General features: G+C 43.4%; 1 protein-coding gene across 4 annotated transcripts in view; it reads left to right on the top strand.

The window, feature by feature from the left end:
* The window catches only part of PCBP2 (poly(rC) binding protein 2), a 34,194-nt gene that overhangs the window by 10,915 nt on the left and 2,414 nt on the right, over positions 1–20,865 (top strand). For 2 of the 4 annotated variants that reach the window (XM_069230966.1, XM_069230967.1), the window contains 5 exons: positions 235–276; positions 1,681–1,759; positions 1,906–1,961; positions 2,313–2,482; positions 5,135–5,778. In XM_069230966.1, the coding sequence (XP_069087067.1) occupies positions 235–276; positions 1,681–1,759; positions 1,906–1,961; positions 2,313–2,482; positions 5,135–5,447 (660 nt within the window). In that variant the 3' untranslated portion in view covers positions 5,448–5,778. Of the gene's footprint in view, positions 1–234; positions 277–1,680; positions 1,760–1,905; positions 1,962–2,312; positions 2,483–5,134; positions 5,779–20,865 lie in introns of those variants that run through there. The other 2 variants (XM_069230968.1, XM_069230969.1) reach the window with 1 other exon arrangement.

Here is a 20,865-nt window from a genome sequence, read left to right on the forward strand (position 1 = left end):
AAGTTTGATAGACATGTTACTCTATGTGCATGCACCTTTAGTATGTATCTTTCACTGGCAACCCAGACCTGCACTAAACTACCCAAGCATGCCCTTGTGCATGCTGCTGTTTAACCAGACTACATGTTTTTCCGTTAATACGTGCTTACTTTTCATTTGCCTGTACTTAGCGCACCCAATGGCACGGTTACATTTTCTGCCTTGATGCCTAATAAGACTGTTTTCCTCTTATAGGCCTATACCATCCAAGGACAATATGCCATTCCACAGCCTGATGTAAGTTTGTTTACACTTAACAATATTCAATCCCACTTTTTCGTAAACTGAGAATGGACAGCTGACTACAGTAGTCTCTTATCTGAGACTGAACGTGCCATCAAAGTGCGTCTTGTTTATTAAAAGCGCATCTCATTTCGCTAGTTAAATTCCGATGGCATTGATCTCATTGCCCGAGGTGCAAAAATCCGCATGCTGTGGTCGTTTTGGAATCCAAGCAAGCTAATAGTTGACCGGGTTATGGAAGGCTGGGGTGACTTGTTTTAATCTGTGATGCAGTGTTTATGCATTTGTGCACAAGTAACAATGTAAACTCCAGTTTTGTTCTGCATTACCAGTGATGGCACAAGCCGACAGCTATGACTTTATCTCCTCTGACATATTTTTTTTTGCAGCATTGCATGTCCACTCTAAAAACGCTTTTGGAAAATGAATTAAGCTGTGGATTTTCAGTCCAATCAGTTGAGCGTTTTACTGAATATGAACGATGTTTAAAGGGTGCTTGTCTTCTAGGTAGAACACTCTGTGCGCTCGGCTTTAATCCGTTGTGTGCAATCCTCTTCTGTGGTGTTACTCTTCAGAATTGCCTAGGCTGCACCCTCAGTTAAAGGTCCCAGAATGGTCATCTTGCACGCATGTAGTATGAAATAAAAGCTTCACACTACTCTCAAAGCACTCTACAGTCTGAGTAGTTTGCACCCCCCTCCTAGTGTTGATGAGGCTTTTTTGTTGTTGATGCAGGTACATGCAGTCTTTTTATTATTTTATCAACAATACGTTGATTGTGATTGTTCCCAGACATGAAGGCTGGAATTCAATCGATAAATCAAAATAAGCCTTGTACTTTGTATAAACTGGGTATAGTGGCTTTTTTGCTAAAACTAATACGATACCGGATTCCAAGCCTAAATTACGTGCATCACAAATGTTATACGTTTACTTAATTGTCTCTGGTTTTCACGGTCTTCCATAAACCTGAGGCTGTATAATTCCGGGGGCTGGTAGGAGCGGACAGCCAACACGAATCTACCCTCAGTGGCGCACATAAACAAGATAATTGCTGGCCGTTTTTTTTTTTTTTTAGGTTGCAACGTGTGTATGGCAAGTATTGATTTTAAATTTGGCAGGTATGATCAGTGTGCGTGAAGGTAGGTGGCGTAGAGAAAAGGCACTGCCCTGGGTCACTAGAATGCAGCACTGATTTTTACATCTACGTTGCAGTTTGATTATTTGCCCACAGGTCGGTAGTGCTGTAAAGGGAGTTCTTTCTGCTATCCACAGCAGTACCTCACGCACACCCATGCCATAGAACTTCAGCACTTGCAAGCTCTAGTTGCTAATTCCTTCTCGTTTGCTCCATGGAGCGCTGTAGTCTGGTCCATTAAACTGTTTCTTTCTCCACAGCTCACGAAGTTGCACCAGTTGGCCATGCAGCAGTCTCACTTTCCAATGTCTCACGGTGGGGGCAATACTGGATTCAGTGGTATGGATTTTTGTACCTTCTCTTGGGGAGGGGAGTTGTTAGTCTGCGAGCTAACTGCAGAACTTTAGCATGTGTTTTACAGGGTAACCTTATTCATTGAATGTCTGCACTTCTGCTGGTTGAGCTTGTGATCCTTGATCTTCTAGGTGGCATCGATGCATCTGCTCCAACCACTTCTCATGAACTCACCATTCCTAATGACGTAAGTACTAAGCCTGCATTTCCCGGGGGGGGGGGGGGGGGGGGGGGTGTATTTTATAATCATATATCTACTTGTCCATAGGACAGGTTGTGCCGGGGCTCATGCTATCTGGTTTTAATTCTAGCAATACCTGCATTTTGCCACTTTTCACAGATCTATGTACTGGGCTAGAGGTAGCATTAAGCAATAGTTTCAGGGTTGGAATGTGCTTTGGAGTCCGTGCAAACCTTACTTGCATGTTTGTGGTTGTCGCCAGGTTTCTAGTACATGGGCAAATATTGTTCGTTTTCTGGGTTTAAAAATATTAGATTGCTAATTCGTTCTCCTCCTCCCCCACACACCAAACACCAGTTAATCGGCTGCATCATTGGGCGTCAAGGCTCTAAAATCAATGAGATTCGTCAGATGTCAGGAGCGCAAATCAAAATAGCTAATCCTGTGGAAGGTTCTACTGAGCGCCAAGTCACCATCACTGGATCTGCTGCCAGCATTAGCTTGGCACAGTACCTCATCAATGTCAGGTAAGTGGGTCAATGCCAGCCTTTGTTTAATACGGTGTAGTTTGGCAGTGGTGTATGTCCTTGCTAACAAATTGATGGGCATTAGATTAACTTTCACTATGATGGACATTTTTGGGTTTTACTCGAAGCTGGTTATTGTAGTAACTTGGTTGTGTTGCCCTCCCGCTCCAACCCTTTTCAGTGACCTTGACTAAGTTGCTCTGTACAACAGCTTGCTAGACCGAATCTTCAGTAGTTTGGTAATGCAGTGACGTCCCCGCTGCTGTTGGAAATGTAAGTTAGTTGAGTGAGTATATAGAGTTGGTTGGGCTTTCCTGTTTAAAGCACGGAAAGCATTGTTGGATATCTCACAGGCCTTGCAAGATTTAAGATTAGGGCACTGCAGAACGTTTTACCTGGAGATGTTGCAGTGCGTGCTGGCCGCTTCTAGGTGTGCCGTGGAGTAGAGTAATCATGGCGGCTTTCGTTTTTAAAAACCTTTTGAACTGGCAAAAGAACACGTTTCTTATACACACGGATACAGCATCCTACATTGGATTTACTCATCTGGCTGATCAACCCATCATATTCGTTAAACATAACGACAAACTCTCCCTGCCCCCTAAAAATAAAAAGATGCTCGTATCACTTAATCTAAAAAAAGATTGGGTTCGGAGTCTTTTGTGGCAAGACACTTCAGTGCACTCTAGCCATGTAGTCTAGCTCTGGCAGCCAAGGAGCATTCACTTGTGCCAGATACACTCTACCCTTGTTGCTGGCCATCATGGTGGCCTACCCTTTTAAGTGTTACACCTCTAAACTGACAGTCGCTGACCTTCCAGGAAGGCCTTGGTGGAGTGTATACCCGCCATTACATAGGATTTTGTGCCTTAGTAAACTTTAAAGATTTGGCACCTGAAGCACACAAGGCTTGTACAGGGCCCGAGGTTTGCTAAACTGAAGCATGTAAAAATAATGTTATCCTGTAACACTAGGCTTCCCAAAGCGTGAGCTATCAAACCCGCAGGTCCGTCAAGTTCATCTCTGATTACCTCGCACGTGCCAAGGTTAGGCTGGTGATGGGCAATATCACTACTGCCGTGCTTGTCGCCATGTGTTAAACGACTGGTTTGGCGTTTTTCAAGCTACAGCCTCGTAGGGGGTTGCCATACGTTGTGGGTCATCGCCATAGAGGGCGTGGGCGCCCTTGTATTCCCCTCGAGGCAGATGCTGGGGCACGGTGTATTACTAGTTGTGTGACCCGTCGTCAAAGGGCTCGATCTCTACCCCTACCGTGTCCGACAAGCTGCACACTTGTGGTTTCTTCTTGCAGTGCTAGATTTGGTAAACTTTAATCTTGCTGTTATTGGGAAGTGCTCATGCCCCCTGCTGTAGAAGAGGAATTGGTCGTAGTAACAGGATAAATATAAACTTTGCTTTTTAAATGTTTTGGCTTGTGATAACGTCATCTAACAGCATCTGATTTCCAGCTAGGCTAACCATGGGGATAGGTTGCCGATCGCTAGATAAGTGTCTTTCAGCCGAGCAAAGGTTCCCAACGGACTGCAATTTAACAAGTCTCCAATGGGGTTACCCATGAAAATTCGCCTCTGTTTAGGGTCTCAACGCAAAATGTGGTCACTTTACGTATGGTCTACCTGCCGCCTTGTTTCTAGTCTTGCAAATGCTTCAGGCCCTTTCCTCGTCTGAGGTGGTGTGGGTTAAAAAAAAAAAAAAAAAAAAAACCTCTGCCACCAAACAATCCCATACTTGCTTATCCTTTACCATATCTTGCCTCGCAGGGTCCGGTATTGTACATTTTGTCAATCTCCCACACCTTTCCCTCATCAAGCAGAGTGCTACTCGTCCCTACACCCCCAGCCCAACTCTCCCAAAACACCCCACTTGAGTAGACTAATTGTATTGCGGCTCGTGTGTGGTTTTTTTTGTGTTTTTTTTTAAATCTCGGTGGAGGCAGCAAGGGATGCTGTAATTTTTTCGTCGTTATGGGTCGGAGTGTGGTGAGGTGCGCCCAATTCGCCCGCCTGTATATAGTATTAAAGGTGGAGTTGACAACCCAGCAGTCGGGCTGTTCGGAGACCCGACAGCAGTGTAGCTACTTAGTAAGTGATCGCGGGGACGGCTCAAAACAGTTTAAGCTTGTCACAGTTCGTCTGTGTCCCCCCTCGGTAAGTGTTTCTACTCAGCATTTAACATTGCCTAGTGTATGTGGCCTTTTTCTTTAAGTTAACAATTAATAGTGGTGGTTCTTGTTGAGAAGGAAACTGTATACCTTACCCGAACTGCCCGGGACGAGGTGTTTCAGTTAAGGTACTGTAGTATACATTAATTAGCTGCAATCCTAAATTGTCGTACTTGGTAATCGCTTGTCTCGTTAAGCCTTTGCAGAGAAATTACTACTTCGTAATTAAATAAATTGTTGCTGCGTAGTTGAAAGTGTAGAGGCGCAGTTGGCGGGATTTGGGTGGTGGACTTTTGGGGAGGGCGCCTGAGTTTTACTGTTAATGACAATTGTGCATGCTTTGAGGGTCCTTAAGTGAAGATGGTATAATTGCAGACCTGGGGTGATGCTGTTTTTATCCTCGTGTACTTTCCTCAGTCTTCCCTTCCACCCACCCGTGTTTTGTTCCTTTTCTCCTCTCTTTGTTACAGTTTAGAAAGTGCTAAACCCTCTCAGACTGCCTCCGGCGCGACCCCTGATCACCTCAGCATCAACCTCTCTCAACCTTCCACCCCTTCCTCCTCCACCACCACCCCCTCGCTTGTGACAGCGGGGGTCTCCTCCGACTCCAGCCTTCCCAACCCTCTTCCGACCGCCCCTTGTGTCTCCAGTCTGCTTGGCATGAAACCCGTCCCTCTCCTGGCTCTAAATGTTGTGTCTGGCGCTAAGGGGGCCGTCTCTGCAGCCGTATCGGGTATTACTAACAAACTGAAATCGGACAAACCAAGGTTCTCTCCTTATTGAGTGCATAAGTGCAGGCCTTTGATGGTGGCACCATGGGGATCCCGTAGCGGAAAACATTGAAGAGAACTTTTTTTTTTTTTTTTTGTTTTCACTTCGAAATGTGAGCTTGCTTTGCTTTTTTTTATTTTTTAATTAAATGGAAGGGCTCACCCCAAAGGAGTCTTCTAAAACAAAAAAAACTGTTGGAAAAAAGTGTTGATGCGAATTTGTCTAGTGTTAAGTTTATTTTCTCTAACTTGTTATATAAACCTAGTTGTAGTTGATGCTTATTAACACTGAATTGTTTAACTTTGAATGTGTTAAATAAAATAGTCTCCATTTTAACAATCTATGTAAATGTCTGAATTTTGCTTTTGGTTAATGTGGCCACATCGGCTAAGATGGTGCTGGAAATTAGTGTGCCATGTGATTTAAGAGTTAGCACTCGAAGAGGGAGTTTGGGAGCGGGGGAGGGGTGGTTTATGGCTTGTTATGAGTATTCTAGGCAACTTAGAGCATTATACTTTCTCACCACGACTAGATTGTCCAGGATTGTTGGACTGGACTTGGGGCATGGACACCCACATGGCCTTAAAATAGCAGTAGCTCAGTGGGCTAACGTAAAGTACTGTGACAGTAATGCAGCATATTTCACTAGTTACAATCCGCATGAAGCAGTTCATATTTTTGGGTGGCTATGGAATGATTTAATTGCAGTGGTGGATAGCTTAAATATGAAGTGCACTGGGGTAGGCAGCACACTGAACTGCCTCACTTGTACAACTGGTGCGAAGTTAATCTGAAATATTAAAGTTCCAAATTCAACTTCAGGTAAGCATTTTTATTAAACGATCAATCCCTTGGAGTTTGGCCATTGTACAGTTTTTTTTAAATTAAATGTCTCATGGTATCAGAATGGGTGCCCCAGTTCTTGTGGGTTTTATCTACTGCTAAGTTTTAGTGAGGCTGTATTCAGACAATGTTTACAGGGATGTAAGTGCCAGTACTCTACATCTTCAACACACAATTCGGATCGGCTATTTTGGAACCATGTTTACCAATAACCAACTGGTTCTCCTTGACGATCCGTCTTGGCTTCTTCTTTCGGGATAACCTAATGATATCTGCCTTGATTAACAGTGTTTTTTGGGGGTTGGGGAGGGGGTCTGTCCCCCTTTGTTTGGCCTAGAGATTGCTTTGTCTGCTCTTTAGCCCCCAACAAATTCACACATATATACAAAGTTTCCATTGGGTCAGTTTCGAGCCATTGCTTGCTCAACTATCTTTACATTTCAGGTTCTTCCTCCACAGTATGGGGCATTAGGTCGGTCCACTGAGCATCTGGATGCCTTTCGTTATGAAGTCCTTTTTTTCCCCTCAACTTGCGTGCAGATCTGCCTAAAGGTCACTTCAGTTCCGGGGCCAGTGGCCTTTGCCAGCGTAGTTTTCTCTTCCATCTTCATCCTTTTTAGCCTTAAACTGTCTTCAGGTTGCATGCATTGAAAGCCAATGTTGCCTGCCTTTGCACAAATAGCCACCCGCTGTGCACTAATTCAGGTTTAGACCTTTTCTAAATAAACCTAGCAAAGAAGCACCTATTTTCCAATTGCACATTTTTTGTTTCTAATTTATTAGAAGCATATTACCACGTTTTGGTGCATCACGTTTAGTTTGTGGCATATGCTTGCAATAAGTAAAAATAGCTGACCAAGACTAGACCCAGTGGCTTTGCAGCCCTTGTGTGGAGGGTGGTTCATCGAAAGTGGCTCGTGCTCTGGTTGTTTTTGAGCAGTTCCTACCAGTAGACTTCATATGAACTTAAATCTTGCTGTGAGGATTTTGACTTTCTCCAAGGAATAATTCTCAATCATAAGCACTGACTTGTTCTGCTTGTACAGAGTACCCCAGCTCGACTGACACGTAAAGGTTACAGCAGTAACTGGTGCTTGTGCTGTCTTGCACCCATCACATATTCTACATGGAATATTCTTCTATAGGATGCCACTCCTTTCTGAGCTAACTGCTCCCTTAAACCCCAGAACTGTTTAAGCAAAAATTTCCTTCTAAGGGGGGGGGGGGGGATGGAGGCAACTCAAGTTTTGCAGCTGAAGGAGACCAATGAGCATGATAGTTTTTCTCTTAGAGTTCCTTCAAAGGACTGATCTCACAAAGTGGGATAATGCCTTAGTCGGATATTGTAACTTGGAAGTGCCACTGAGCGTTTATCATTAAATATGAAGTGGAAACACAAAAGGGTCCTCAAATGCCTAAGTATTTCGAATAAAGACTTATCCAAATTGAACCTCCACATTAGATTCCTGTACAAGGCATTACTTTCCTACCATGAAAATCAATTGTACAGGAGTGGAATGTTTTGTGGTTCTGCATACAAATCCCCATAACCTTGCTCTGCGCAATTTCTTCTGTAGCTAAGATTTTATTGAAAGGGATTTTAACCAGAATGTGAGCTCTTGAAGCTAGTTATGAGTTATTTGGATTCTTGATATGAGAGCTGTAGTTAATGCAGTGAAAGTTGGTGGCCGTTCTGGTGCTTTATAATTTGAGCACCATGACACTGGTCTGGGGGGGGGGGGGGGGGGGTATAGTTTGATCCCTGAAGCTTTTGTGTACCACAAACTTAAATGTTCTTTACATAATTTGATTAACGTTGTTGGAGGATTTATGCTCAGAGTTCACAGTAACAAAAAATACTCGTCTCGTTTGGTAATTGCAACATTGCTTTTTTTTTGTCAAGTTTCTCCTTGAAGTTTAGCCTGTGCCCTTTCTGCTTATACCTGTTGATGCAGTTACTTATCATTGATCACTTGCTTCTTGGAAATTGGAATGGTGCTGTCTGACAGAAAGGGAACTATTGTAAATCCTTGTGAGATTGAGAGCCTAAGTATCTCAGCTACTTTCATTCAGCCTCTCACTGCCTTTCTTGAGTGACTACCTGCTGGGGTTCAGTACTAGACTGCCACTGCTTGATAGCTAACAAAAAGAGAAATTAACCAGTCTCCTTCCATGTTTTCCGCAGTCTGGCCAATTGTGTTTTTCCACTGGGCTCTTATCCCTACTGCTGATAATGTTATATGCAGCCATTGGCAAGTTTTCTGCATGCCTCTGGTTTGCTTCAGTGAATACGGATCACTTTTTCGCTCTGGTTGCAACGCCACCCATTGACTAAAGTCGTTGACCTTATGATTATTTACAGCGCTTGCCCTAATAATGGCTTTGCGTTAATGAACCATAAATGCAAGTTCGAACAACCTTAACATATGGACACACATTACCTCAACTGCAGACAGTTCTCTTGCCTGTAAACTGGCAGCCAAAGGGGTTATGTCTACATCTCCCAAGGACAAAATAAACTTGTTGTCCTTGACCCCAAACAATGTCCTAGACATTGGGCTATATGAATTTCACACCCCTGGATTACTTTTAGCGCAATATAATTTGAGATATGAGTCATTTTAGAAGAGATGAGCCCCCATTCTGAAGTCTCACTGCCAGTTAGATTGGAAAAGAGTTAAGGTTGTATCCCCAGCACAAGGTAGCATTTAAGGGATTTGCAGTGATCTGCAGGAAGGCTTTTTTTTAATGACCTCCCTAACATCTAGAGATCTCTGCATTGATTTATTTTTCCTCTGTAAATTACACTTTAAGATTGAATGCCTTCTTCGGTGGAAGACCTGTTTCCAGAAATGATCTGATTTTAAGTACAGTACATAGTAATTTGACTTTCTCACATCAAAAAGCTGCCTTGCAAATGTGATCATCCACCTCGCAGAACAAAGCTTTCTGCGAGGTGGATGATCACGTTTGCAAGGCAGCTTTTTACAATTGTCATAGGAACCCCTGTTTTGAGAAAATGCTTTAGGTGGTTTCCAGCACCCTGTTTAAAGCCCAGTAGGTGAAACCCTGCTAAATCTATATTGCTTGTAGATTGTATAGCTGAATCTATGCCACTAGATGTTTCATCATGCATAGATTTTCCCCCCTTTCTGATTCTCATAGAATACTGATGTAAGGAAATGTCTCCTTGGCATGTTTACACCCTAACCTTTTGCCTTTTGTTGATGCCAGTTATGATTGAAAGTGTGCTTGGAGCCTGCTAACCAGGCCCCAGCACCAGTGTTCTTTCCTAAACTGTACCTTTATTCCCACAATTTGCACAGCTCTGGCACACAATTACCTTGTAAATGGTACCCCTGGTACCAAGGGCCCTGATGTCAGGAAAGGTCTCTAAGGGCTGCAGCATGTCTGGTGCCACCTTGGGGACCCCTCACTCAGCACATGCACACTGCCTCACAGCTTGTGTGTGCTGGTGGGGGAGAAAATGATAAGTCGACATGGCACTCCCCTCAGTGCCTTGCCCACCTCTCACTGCCTGTGGCATAGGTGAGTCACCCCTCTAGCGGGCCTTACAGCCCTAAGGCATGGTGCACTGTACCACAGGTGAGGGCATATGTGCATGAGCACTATGCCCCTACAGTGTCTAAGCAAAACCATAGACATTGTCAGTGCAGGGCAGCCATAAAGAGTATATGGTCTGGGAGTTTGTCAAACACATTCCACAGTTTCATAATGGGTACACTGAAATCTGGGAAGTTTGGTATCAAACTTCTCAGCACAATAAATGCTCACTGATGCCAGTGTGGGATTTATTGTAAAACACGCCCAGATGGCATCTTGGAGATGCCCCTGAATACCAGTCAGACTCCTAGTGCCAGGCTGACCAGCTTCTGCCAGCCTGCCATATCCAGAGGAGCTTCTGGCCACATGGGGTGAGAGCCATTGGCTACTGCCCCCAGACATAAACACACCCCTAAATTTAGTTTTTAGGGGCAACCCTGAACCCAGGAAATCAGATTCCTGCAACCTACACAAAGGAGGACTGCTGACATGACAGCCCTGCAGGGATGACTGAGACAACAACTGACTTGGCCCCAGCCCTACCGGCCTGTCTCCAGACTCCAAGAACCTGCACAGCGACTCATCCGACAGGGAACTGCGACCTGAGGGCTCAGGACTGCCTTGAACCCGAAGGACCAAGAAACCCCCGACAACAGCAGCCCTGTTTACCAACTGCAGCAGCCCTGTTTACCAACTGCAGCATTTTTTGCAACTTTGAAACAATTTTGAAAGAAATGCTCCCTTTCTGCCGGAAGTGAGACTTATCACTCTGCACCAGACACCCCTGGCGAGAGCTCCAGAGAAACACTGCAGAGAGGACTCCCAGGCGACTGAAGATGTAAATAACCTGAGTCGTCCCCCCCCCCCCCCCCCCCCCCCAGCAGAGAGGAACCAGAGGCTGTCCTGACCACGTCTGCCTGGTAGCAAGGAACCTGGACCAAGCACTGCACCCGCAGACCTCAGGACTGAGAGGCACCACCCACCAGTGCAGGAGTGACCAGTAGGCAGCCCTCTTCCTAGCCCAGTCAGTGGCTGGCCCAAGAAGCTTCTCTCCCCCCCCCCCCCCCCCATATGCCCTGCCTGCAGCACTTAAGTGACCCCTGGGTTCCTCCATTGCTTCCTATAGCAAACCCACTGCACCGGAGTACTGCGGGGGTGTTTTTGTGCCTGTATCTGGTCTCCCCCCACCCCAGTGCTTTACAAAAATCCCCCCCCCCCCCCGGTCTTCTCCCAGAGGATGCAGGTACTTACCTGCCAGCAGACCGGAACCAGAGCACCCCTGTTCTCCATAGGTGCCTGTGTGTTTTGGGCCCTCCTTTGACCTCTGCCCCTGACCAGTCCTGTGTTTCTGGTGCAGTTACTTTTGGGTTGCCTTGAACCCCCAACGGTGGGCTGCCTATACCCAGGAGACTGACTGTAAGTGCTTTACTTACCTGAGAAACATAACCATACTTACCTCCCCCAGGAACTGTTGATTTTTGCACTGTCCACTTTTAAAATAGCTTATTGCCATTTTAACCTAAACTCTGTGTACTACTGTTTGAAATCAAAGTTCTTTACCTGTGTGAAGTACCTTGCGTTTTATGTACTTATCTTAATTTTAGAACCACAAGGTTCAATAATTTGAGGTATTTTTCTATATAAAAACTATTGGCCTGGAGTTATGTTTGAGTGTTCCTCATTTATTGCCTGTGTGTACAAAAAAATGCTTAACACTACCCTCTAAGCCTTCTGCTCGACCACACTGCCACAAAATAAAGCATTCGTATTATCTAATTTTGCCACTATCAGCCTCTAAGGGAACCCTTGGACTCTGCACACTATCTCTCACTTTGAGATGGTATATTCAGAGCCAACTTCCTACAGCTGGTATGAAATAAACCCATAGACCGAATAGATTAAAAATCATAATACTTTAGTGACTACAAATATTTAGCAGTGACAATTTGAAACCGCAAAACTGAGTTGTTGACAAACAGATTCTAGAACTTGGTGCTTGCTGTGAATTTGACAGATTCACCTCCCTTCTTTGCTGGAATTTTTTCAGATCTCTCAATTAACCAGAATCCAAAAATCTACATTGAAAGTCCTCTCTAATGAAATTGGAATTTCTTTCATTGTAGGGTCAGCTAAATCTTTTAGATGAAAAGCAATCTAATATGTGCTGCTAAAGTTTAATTGATCATGTTTTGTAAGAAATAGTATACAGGAAGGTGAGCTAGTTGTAGAAGCTTTTGGGATTATGAAAACAAGTAGCTACAGAAAATGTCCTTGTAGAACTTTCGATACGAATTCATGAATCTCTTGGGTGTGGTTCTCTTTACAGGAAGAGTTGTAGTCCAAGAAGTTGATGCAGTGCTCTGTTGCGCATGTTTGACCTTTTTGGGACTGATGTGGTTATTCTAAAGCTCTTTAGAGACCAGGGCTGGGAGACCACTTCTACATAATGTAGCCTTCAGGACTTTAGGTGCTGGACTGTCCTCTGATTCACCACAAAGGCATTTGTAATGTAAACTAGCTGCTGAAACAGTACACTCGATGCTTGTTTCTGCTGGCCTGCATCTTGGCTTGTCATTTGTGCTTCAGATTGGTAACATACCACTTTAGTACAAAGGTGCCAAACGGTGCACCTTGAAGCACATACATCATCCAGCTGTATCTTTATTGTGCCTTGTGAATCATCTTTTCTAGCCAGCGATGGACCTTCCCTGGCCAGCGTTGCTAGAAATGGACATGCCTTTCAAAAAAGGTAATGGAATGTCATGTACATGTGATGCGGGACTGCTGCAAGGTCACGCTATTGGACAGGCACTTTCAAAGCTCAAAGAGTAAATCTTGTGGCGGTTTGCTTTCATTGGTTTATTACCCTATGATCAAGAGTCCTGTAAATTGTTTACAGGATTTTATGCTAGTAGCTTTCTCATATGCCTCAATGAATGGGTTAAGTTTGCTTCAGTGGTTTGCAGCATTACCTACAAGTTAATATAACGGTTCGTCGCCACAATTAACCTTATGGCTATTAAACCATATTCATCTATCATTGAAATTCCTAATTTGAGACATGCCAAATTCGGAGTCCATGCTAACCTCCCACTAGATTGTTCCATACTTTGACTTTAAATTATGGTCTGGTTTTAACACCTCCTAAAATGTATTCTCCGATATGTTGGCTAGAAATTCTGGTACCTATTTTAAATGCGATGTTGAGCAATTTTTGTGGAAGTACTTCAGATGCACTGTACATGGCTGATTAGTGTACGTGAAAACGTTTTCCATTCTTGAATTGCATGTTTTAGACCTAGGACTTTTGGGACCCTCAAGTCGGCCTGCAGTGGAAAAATGGAATGCTAGTGATCAAAGTTCTTTGTCACTTAACGCATATGGAGTAGAACGCTATCTTCAGGTTACCAGCTGGTTTACCGGAGCAAATTTTTTTTTTCTTTTATACATCAGAAGACCTGATCATCAAGTCTAGTTGCCTAACCTTTGATTTAATTCATTGTTTCAGCATAACCGGCCATAACCAAATAACAATTTCCAAATTTAAAATGTCAGATCACAATGCATGAAAGCCACATAAGTAAAAGGCTATTTTATCAGTAGCCATAAACACTTTCACTAACCATCAGTTCATTCGTTTGAACCATCACCCAACTAAAAAAAAAAAAAAACCTAAAATTGTGCAAGTCTTGTGAGCTATGTGGCATACGAACTTTTTAGTACTAAAAATCATAAGTAGATTCCTTATCACGGAGTGCTCTAGTACAAGTTCCTAAGACTGATCAAGAGGGAACATATAAACGAAACTCCGAGAATACTAGCAACCTAGAGTGCCCTCCCTGCCTAATTCAACCTTGTTTTCATTAATTGCTACTTGGGTGGAGGGCACAGGTACCACCTTTAAGAAAAAGAGCGATATGATGCTATTTTGATGTACCGCACCCTGCTCCACTTGACCTGAGAAGATGACCACATGAAAGACAACTATACTAGCAGTGGTAATGTGACCGTTATTATAATACCACTGGAGGCTGTTGGTAAATGAATGATCTTAATTTCCACACCTAAGATATATCTGCTGAAACGGTCATCACAATGTCTATTGTCATAACATGTACACAAAGCTTCGGCCTCCTTACATTGCCTGATCTCATGATTTACAATTTACGAAGACAAATTCTGAAGTGGCATAATAGGGCATGAACTAGTCTCTTGACTACTAAGGGAACAGGGACAGCAGTCAAATCTCCACTTTCTGAACTAAATGCCACTTTGCTTAGTCACTGAGGCCACCGGTAGCATACCCATACACAATTTAAAGGGATCTTCTTTCCTCAGGATAAATATTGTCAATAAAAATGGTTTCTTAAGTGCCTGATTAAATGAAAGCTACCACTATAGCAGGGGTCCAGTAGGTTATAAGTCATCACATTCTTGTGATCCCACTATACCTTTGTGACCGCAGCAAAACTGGTCTTCATTTTTTCTGGGTGGGACCAAAGCCAGAGTAGTTGAGACGTGAGTGAACCTTGGCAGCTTTTGATAATTTTGTAACTTTGAGGTCCTTCATTGCAGCTCTGTATGATTTCAATTTCTCCTTGGACCAAATGCATAGCCAGTATCTTATTGGTGCCAATGCAATGTAATCTTAAATTTGTCCTATTTGTAGGTCTGTTCTTATAGCATCCATTGGTGTACCACGGCCCAGGCGGAGCAAACAGTGTATTTAAGTTATTTTCAGTTACTTGTATTGCTGTGATTTTTAAATCCTCTGATCTCTGCACCATAACGTGCAGCAGCCCTTGCTTTCGTTTTATAAGCCGCTAGTGCAGACCCCACAGAATGGTTCCCGGTAGATTGTGCAAATCTTAGCACAGCACCAGCTTGCGGGGCCAAAAATGTTACTTTCGTATGCCTGTGGATTCCAAGCCCGTTTTACCATGGCCCCCAAGTAGTCCAAGCTATTGCCCAAAGGCCTGTTGACCTTTAAAGATTGCGCACAGATTCTGTTTTTGATTGAGAATCAAATTTGTTGCCAGTGTTGTCAATTGTCTAGAAGCACAAAAGGACTCCGCCCTCTAATAGGTGATGCATCTATCTGTTGCCAGTAACGCAGCATCATCTATAAATAGCAATATTTGTATACTTTCATTAGCTAATTTCAGCACATCACTGTGTATTCTTCAGTATTTGAACCGCTTCCTTTATGTAGCAGTTGAATAGAATTTGGGCTAGTTGCCCTACCACTCCTGGCCTCGTCATAGTATGACAGTGGATACTAATAAAGTAGTTGGGTAAAAACTGATGGGACCTGCTTGTATTCATTAGCTCACAGCTGTGGCCAATAACTGATTAACTGTGGTCTTACAATGTGGACTGCCTCTAGATTCTTCTCAGTAGCCCCTATTCTTAAGTCCATGGACCCTTTGTCCATTTTCAATAGCTGCATTTTTCACGTGTAGCTGATTGCAACCAGCAAACGCCATATAACTATGCTAACTTCTCTATCAAATTCCATACTGAATGAAGGAAGCCTGAACTTGAGTGACAACCTACCCTTCTCTTAGGGAGTGGGTTAGAAAAAAGTGTGATGCCTGAATCAAAATGATTGTTTGACGACCAGAGTGACTTGCAGAACAATCATTCACTTTAGCCTGTACAGAAAAGTACTGTTTTAATAATAAAAAAAAATACAAAAATGAATAGAGCATTGTGGTCTTAATGTGTCTTGGGTTAAATGACACTGCGAAGAGCAAAATCAAGCAGCTGAAATGTTCCTAAACTACAGAAGAGACCTTAATTAGCAAGCAGTCAAGACTGTTTCTAGACTAATCTGCGCAGATTCCTGAATCTGTTATGAATCCGTTGCATCCATATCTTCCAGAAACTACGTCGCATCTAGGAGTCTGTAACTTGGATGTTTGATCCACCAGTGGGTCATCCGTAAACAAACGCCGATTCCTCTCCGTCCAGTGCCAGAGACTCTGAAATGTCCCCGATCTTCTGCTTCGGGACGAACTGCACTTCTGTTCTTTTTAGTAACGCACAAAGCCACTTTCAGACTGCTGTTCAAACAAAGGTCTGGAGGGACTAATTTCAGCACAAGAACAATTAATGTCAGGGCCCAGCTGCACCTATTCCTTTTGTAATATCAGTTTGGCTTGAAGTGCTTATAGACTTGGTTGCAAGCTGTATTACACAGCTTTTTATGCTGACATGCTGTAATTTTGCTGAGGTGTTGCTTGTTGCTGACTTAACAAATTCTCTATCACTGGGCTTCCGTCGCTTGTCCCATCAAATTGTCTCCTGGACAGTCCCTTTTGTTTATGCTGTGGTTGTTTGTTACAACCTGCAGAGCTCAATATTGAGTTTTCTCCAATGTTGATCTGGATCAACAGTTTTTGGAGTGTTGAAGGCAGAATCCTATAGTGCACTAACAGTTGCGGTAAACGTTTTTATAGTGATGTGCCAACGAATAGTGATTTATAGGGTCACAGAAATTGGTGCATGCGGTAAGACTAAAATATCATGTTTACTTGTTGCATATATATATATATATATATATATATATAATTTTTTTTACAATTTCTATGTTCTCCAGAGGTAGTTGGGACCTACTAAGATCAAGAGTTGGTCTCTTGGTACAAATTTGTGCCTTTGGTTGATCAGGTGTTGGGAGGTTCTTGGTGTCCACGTAATTATTCAGTGGGTTACATTGTTGGAATGGAATATTTTGTTTGGTTTTGGTTAAGCCGGACTTAGTTCAGAACCTCTTAAGAAAATTGCAGTTATTTTGTTGAATGTGCTGCATGCCCTTTGAGATATGCTTTACAATTGGTATGTTGGCAGCTGGCTGTTGGTTGGTCTGAGGCAATATGAGCAGTGATAAGACTGGTTTGATGATGGGAAGACCGCCACTAAGGCAAGGGGCTATATGCATTTCCAACTAACTTTCAGCCAAAACTAATTTCTTATTCGAACTGCTGTATTAAAACCATATTCCACCAGGTTCAAATCTGATTCGTATAGCATTCAAAACTTGTGCACATCTAACTTTGTACAATGCAGGTTTTAATCTTTCTTCGAGGGGTTCATCATTAATAACTATCAAAAGCAAGACATCACTCTAGGACTGGATTACCGTACTACCAATAAAATAGCTTTCTATGATGGTTTGAACTGTGTATCTCCGTGGTAGCCTTGCTATCAACGTAGTTTCTGTGGCGTAGTAATCTTCAATCTGATACACAGGGCCGGCTGGTGTTAAAGGGCTAAGGGGCTGCGCCCCTAGCCTTTTCTAGCCTCTCGTGAAGCATATATTTAATTACATGATGAAAGTAATAAAACATTTTCCGAGTGACAGTTGTGCACTCTGAAAAGCCCCCTCTGCGTCGGCTTGCCCACGCAAAGCCCTTTATTATTATTATTATTTTTTTTTTCTCAGAATGCAGTGACGTCCCTGGCTTATCTCCTCCTCCACTAGAAGCCCTGATAGTAAACATCCTGGTGTGTTTCTTGTTCAGCCAGGGTTTCTGAAAACTTCATGTCACTCTGATATTATCCACCCTTTCCTATTTACTCAAATGGTGGGGTGTGATCAGAAGGGTCTACGTACCAGAGGTCACATTTTATTTAAAGAATGTGGCATTGCGCAAAGAAAATCCCCCCCTCCTGCATTACAAGCAGTCTGTGGCAGAGAAATGGATTAAATACAATAAACTCCATCCAGGGCTCTCTGGGAGACAGGAGTGTGACCTGAAGACCTCAAGTCATAAATATGCCAAAGACAAACCTGCACACAAGTAAGTGTGTTTTTTTTTTTTTTTTTTTTTTTTTTTTCTCCAGACAATAAGATGTTCTCTCAGCTCTCCTCTCCTTTCCCTGCCTCTGTAGGTGATTTCGTCTCAAAGGCAGTAATGGTTCCAGTAATTTATTATGGCTAGTTATGCTCGTTTTTATTTCTTCTGCAGACTTATGAAGTGATATGTCATATTAAACATGTAATCTGCAGCTCAAATAAACCTGTACCTTTTATCATAAACTGCTGGATACTGGATGGGTGAGGCAATGTGTTTGTTCGAATGTGTTTGCAGGGCTTGACTGAGTGGCTGAGAATGTGGGTGTCTGTGTATAAGAGTTGTGTGAATGGCAATGGATGACAATGTGGATGAGTAAATGGGTAGGTGACCAGAGGCAGTGGGGTGAGTAGGTGAATGGAAATATGTGGGTAGTGAGGCAATTCAGTCTTGTATTTGTGCCCCACCACTGCTTTGTCACCAGCCACCACTGCTGATACAGAGACTAAAGTATCCAGGTTTTGAAACTGTCTGATCCAATGTCTATTTCCCCCACCGTTTTGGTACTGGTGACACGGTCAGCCTTAAATGTTGTGCACACAAGGGGAAAGGATTCCATTTGTTGGGCTGATAATTTGTTAACTTCGTAAGTTAAATTGTCCAAACACCTTTAATTTTTAGTAAAAGTTAAGCTAATTCCAGCCTCCTACTTAACTCCTCTTCCCAACTGAGAGACAGTTTAGGAACAGCCATTTACTGCGTTCTTTTGCTACTGATCATTTTTAATGTTATGAAGACAGGGCCTGCTAGTAATTAAGACCAGATGGTACAATTCAGGTCAGATGTACGCATAGAAAGTAGTTTCACTGTTTGAGGAATAAAACTGGAAGGAGTGGAGATGAGTTGGTCTGTTGTAGACTGGGAACAATCATTTAGCCTTTGACCTACTGTTATCCTTATTTTTTCACCTATGTAGGTTGGCCTCTATTGTGGTATAACTGAGTCTAGTAAAACTGGCAAGATATGAGAAATAAAGGAACAACTCTTTTTTGATCGTGTAGAACTAGGCTTGCAGCAGAAATATTACCTACTTGTTTTTGTAGCAAACATACCTCAGTATGGCCAGCCCTGCAGAAATGTCTCAATTTGAACTGTCCTGCCATTGAGTGGTTTGAGGATAATTGATAGAATTTAGCTGCCCATCTGCAGTTGTCAATCATTGAGACAATATAAGCAGATGAAATAATTCGTTTCGATGGCATGTGGGTGTAGATGCACATGCTCTGCTGCATTTTCCTGCCATCTAGTATTTGGTCTGGAGTGGTGCAGGTTTTTTTTTCTTTGAAGTTTTTTTGTGAGTCATGAGATCGAGTGACTGTTCAGTGATTGTGCATGGGCATCAACTCCTTTTTCTCTCCACCATCTAGTTCTGAAGTGTGTATCCACTCTGTTTTTTTGACTTAGTTTGGGTTTTCAATCTCTCCTCTTCCAATGGTTTTGTATTTAATCGTGCTTTTCTATCTCACCCCTCCTAATGCTTTTCGTTGGTTCAGGCTTCGACTGAGCGCCCCTGCAGAGGGCATAATTAAACCACCTGTACTCACAAGCCATCACACTACAGGTGGATAATTATAGGGTGGCCCCTTCAGACCCACTTTACATCAAGGCACAAGTACCAACTGATTCTAGTGGCTACCACTGCCTGTAAACTGGCTAATCAAGCCACTGGTGAGACTCTTGCGCCCGCCCCCCCCCCCCCCCCCCCCCCCCCCCCGCCCACAAATCATTGGCACATTGCCAATTCTCAACCCCTTTCGGCTCAATCTGATCGTGCACATTGGAAAGATATGGAGTAATTTCTACAATACCGTCCTGAAGAGCGTCGTAAGAGGACAACAAATTGGGCTGCAAGTGGAAACACAACAAGATAAAGGAGGACACTGACATGGCCCAGGGTACAGAGAACATTCAAATCCACAACAGAAGGGGGGTGGTTTAGAGGAAGAATTGATACAATATGGCTTGTCTGGCCAGGAGCTCATTATCGCACTTTGCCTCACACCCAGTTTTATTGCAGGAACACCTCACTTCTCAAGCAAGAGGTCTAGGCCCTTGTCAAAGAGGCCATAGAGCCAGCTCCTCCTCAACACCAAGTTTCAGGATTATACGCCCTATACTTCTGATTCCCAAAAGGATAGGTCCCTCAGACCTGATGGGAAGTATTTGTTCAGAGCTCAGTGTTCCAGTACTGAACACTTCCACATGGTCACTCATCCGGATGTCATTCGACTTCTATAGCAAGGTGTTTTTATGACTGCTCTGGATCAAAAGGATGCCTACTTTTGCGTATTAGTTCACCTTGCACACTGAAAACATTTAAGGTTTGTCTTAGCAGGCAACATCAGTTCAAAACCCCCTCAGGATGACTGCCACTTCCAAGATGTTTACAATGCTTGGCAGTAGTTGCAGCACACTTGCGAAGACTAAGTCCATGTCTTTCCTTACCTGGACAGTACACTGCACCAGTGTCAACACATTTGGATGATAGTGGATAATTTTCCCAAACTAGGGTTCACTCCGCATTCCAAAATCACAGCTCCAACCACTACATGTTCTCCCTTAATTGGGAGCATTTATTAATACAGATAAGGTTAGCATGCTCTAATCCAGCTCCCATTCAGACTTTTTAGACCCTTCTGCCTAGTTACATGAAAATCAATCCACTTTAGTAAGCAACAGGAATCTTGGGGATGATGGCTTATTCTATTGCCATAGTTACCAGTGCAAGACTACACTTGTCTTCAGCAGTGTCTCTCCCCAGTGGTCTGTCACAAGGTCACCTGGAAGATCTAGTGTTAGACTGCCAAAAATACTGTTCTCTGCATTGGTGGAACAACCTCTTGAAGGTGCAGCCGTTTCTAGACCTTGTTCCTCGCATTACATTGACCACAAATGCATCCTGGACAGGTTGGGGGTGCTCCTCTCCTAAACCTTGACAGTTCAGGGTGTGAGATGTCAAACAGTCCCTACACCAACTGCCTAGAACTTCATGCAGTGTTTTTAGCACAAAGATTTCCTTCCTTGCCTGCCTCACAAGGTTGTCCTAGTCCAGACAGCCATGTATTGCTTGCAAAAACGGGGTGGGGCACGGTCTTCACAACTGTCTCGGACCATGTGGAATTTGGCTCTTCACCGGTTGGCTTGGCGGAATATCTTCCAGGAACGGA

Source organism: Pleurodeles waltl, chromosome 4_2, assembly GCF_031143425.1.
Source record: "Pleurodeles waltl isolate 20211129_DDA chromosome 4_2, aPleWal1.hap1.20221129, whole genome shotgun sequence".
Taxonomy (NCBI): domain Eukaryota; kingdom Metazoa; phylum Chordata; class Amphibia; order Caudata; family Salamandridae; genus Pleurodeles; species Pleurodeles waltl.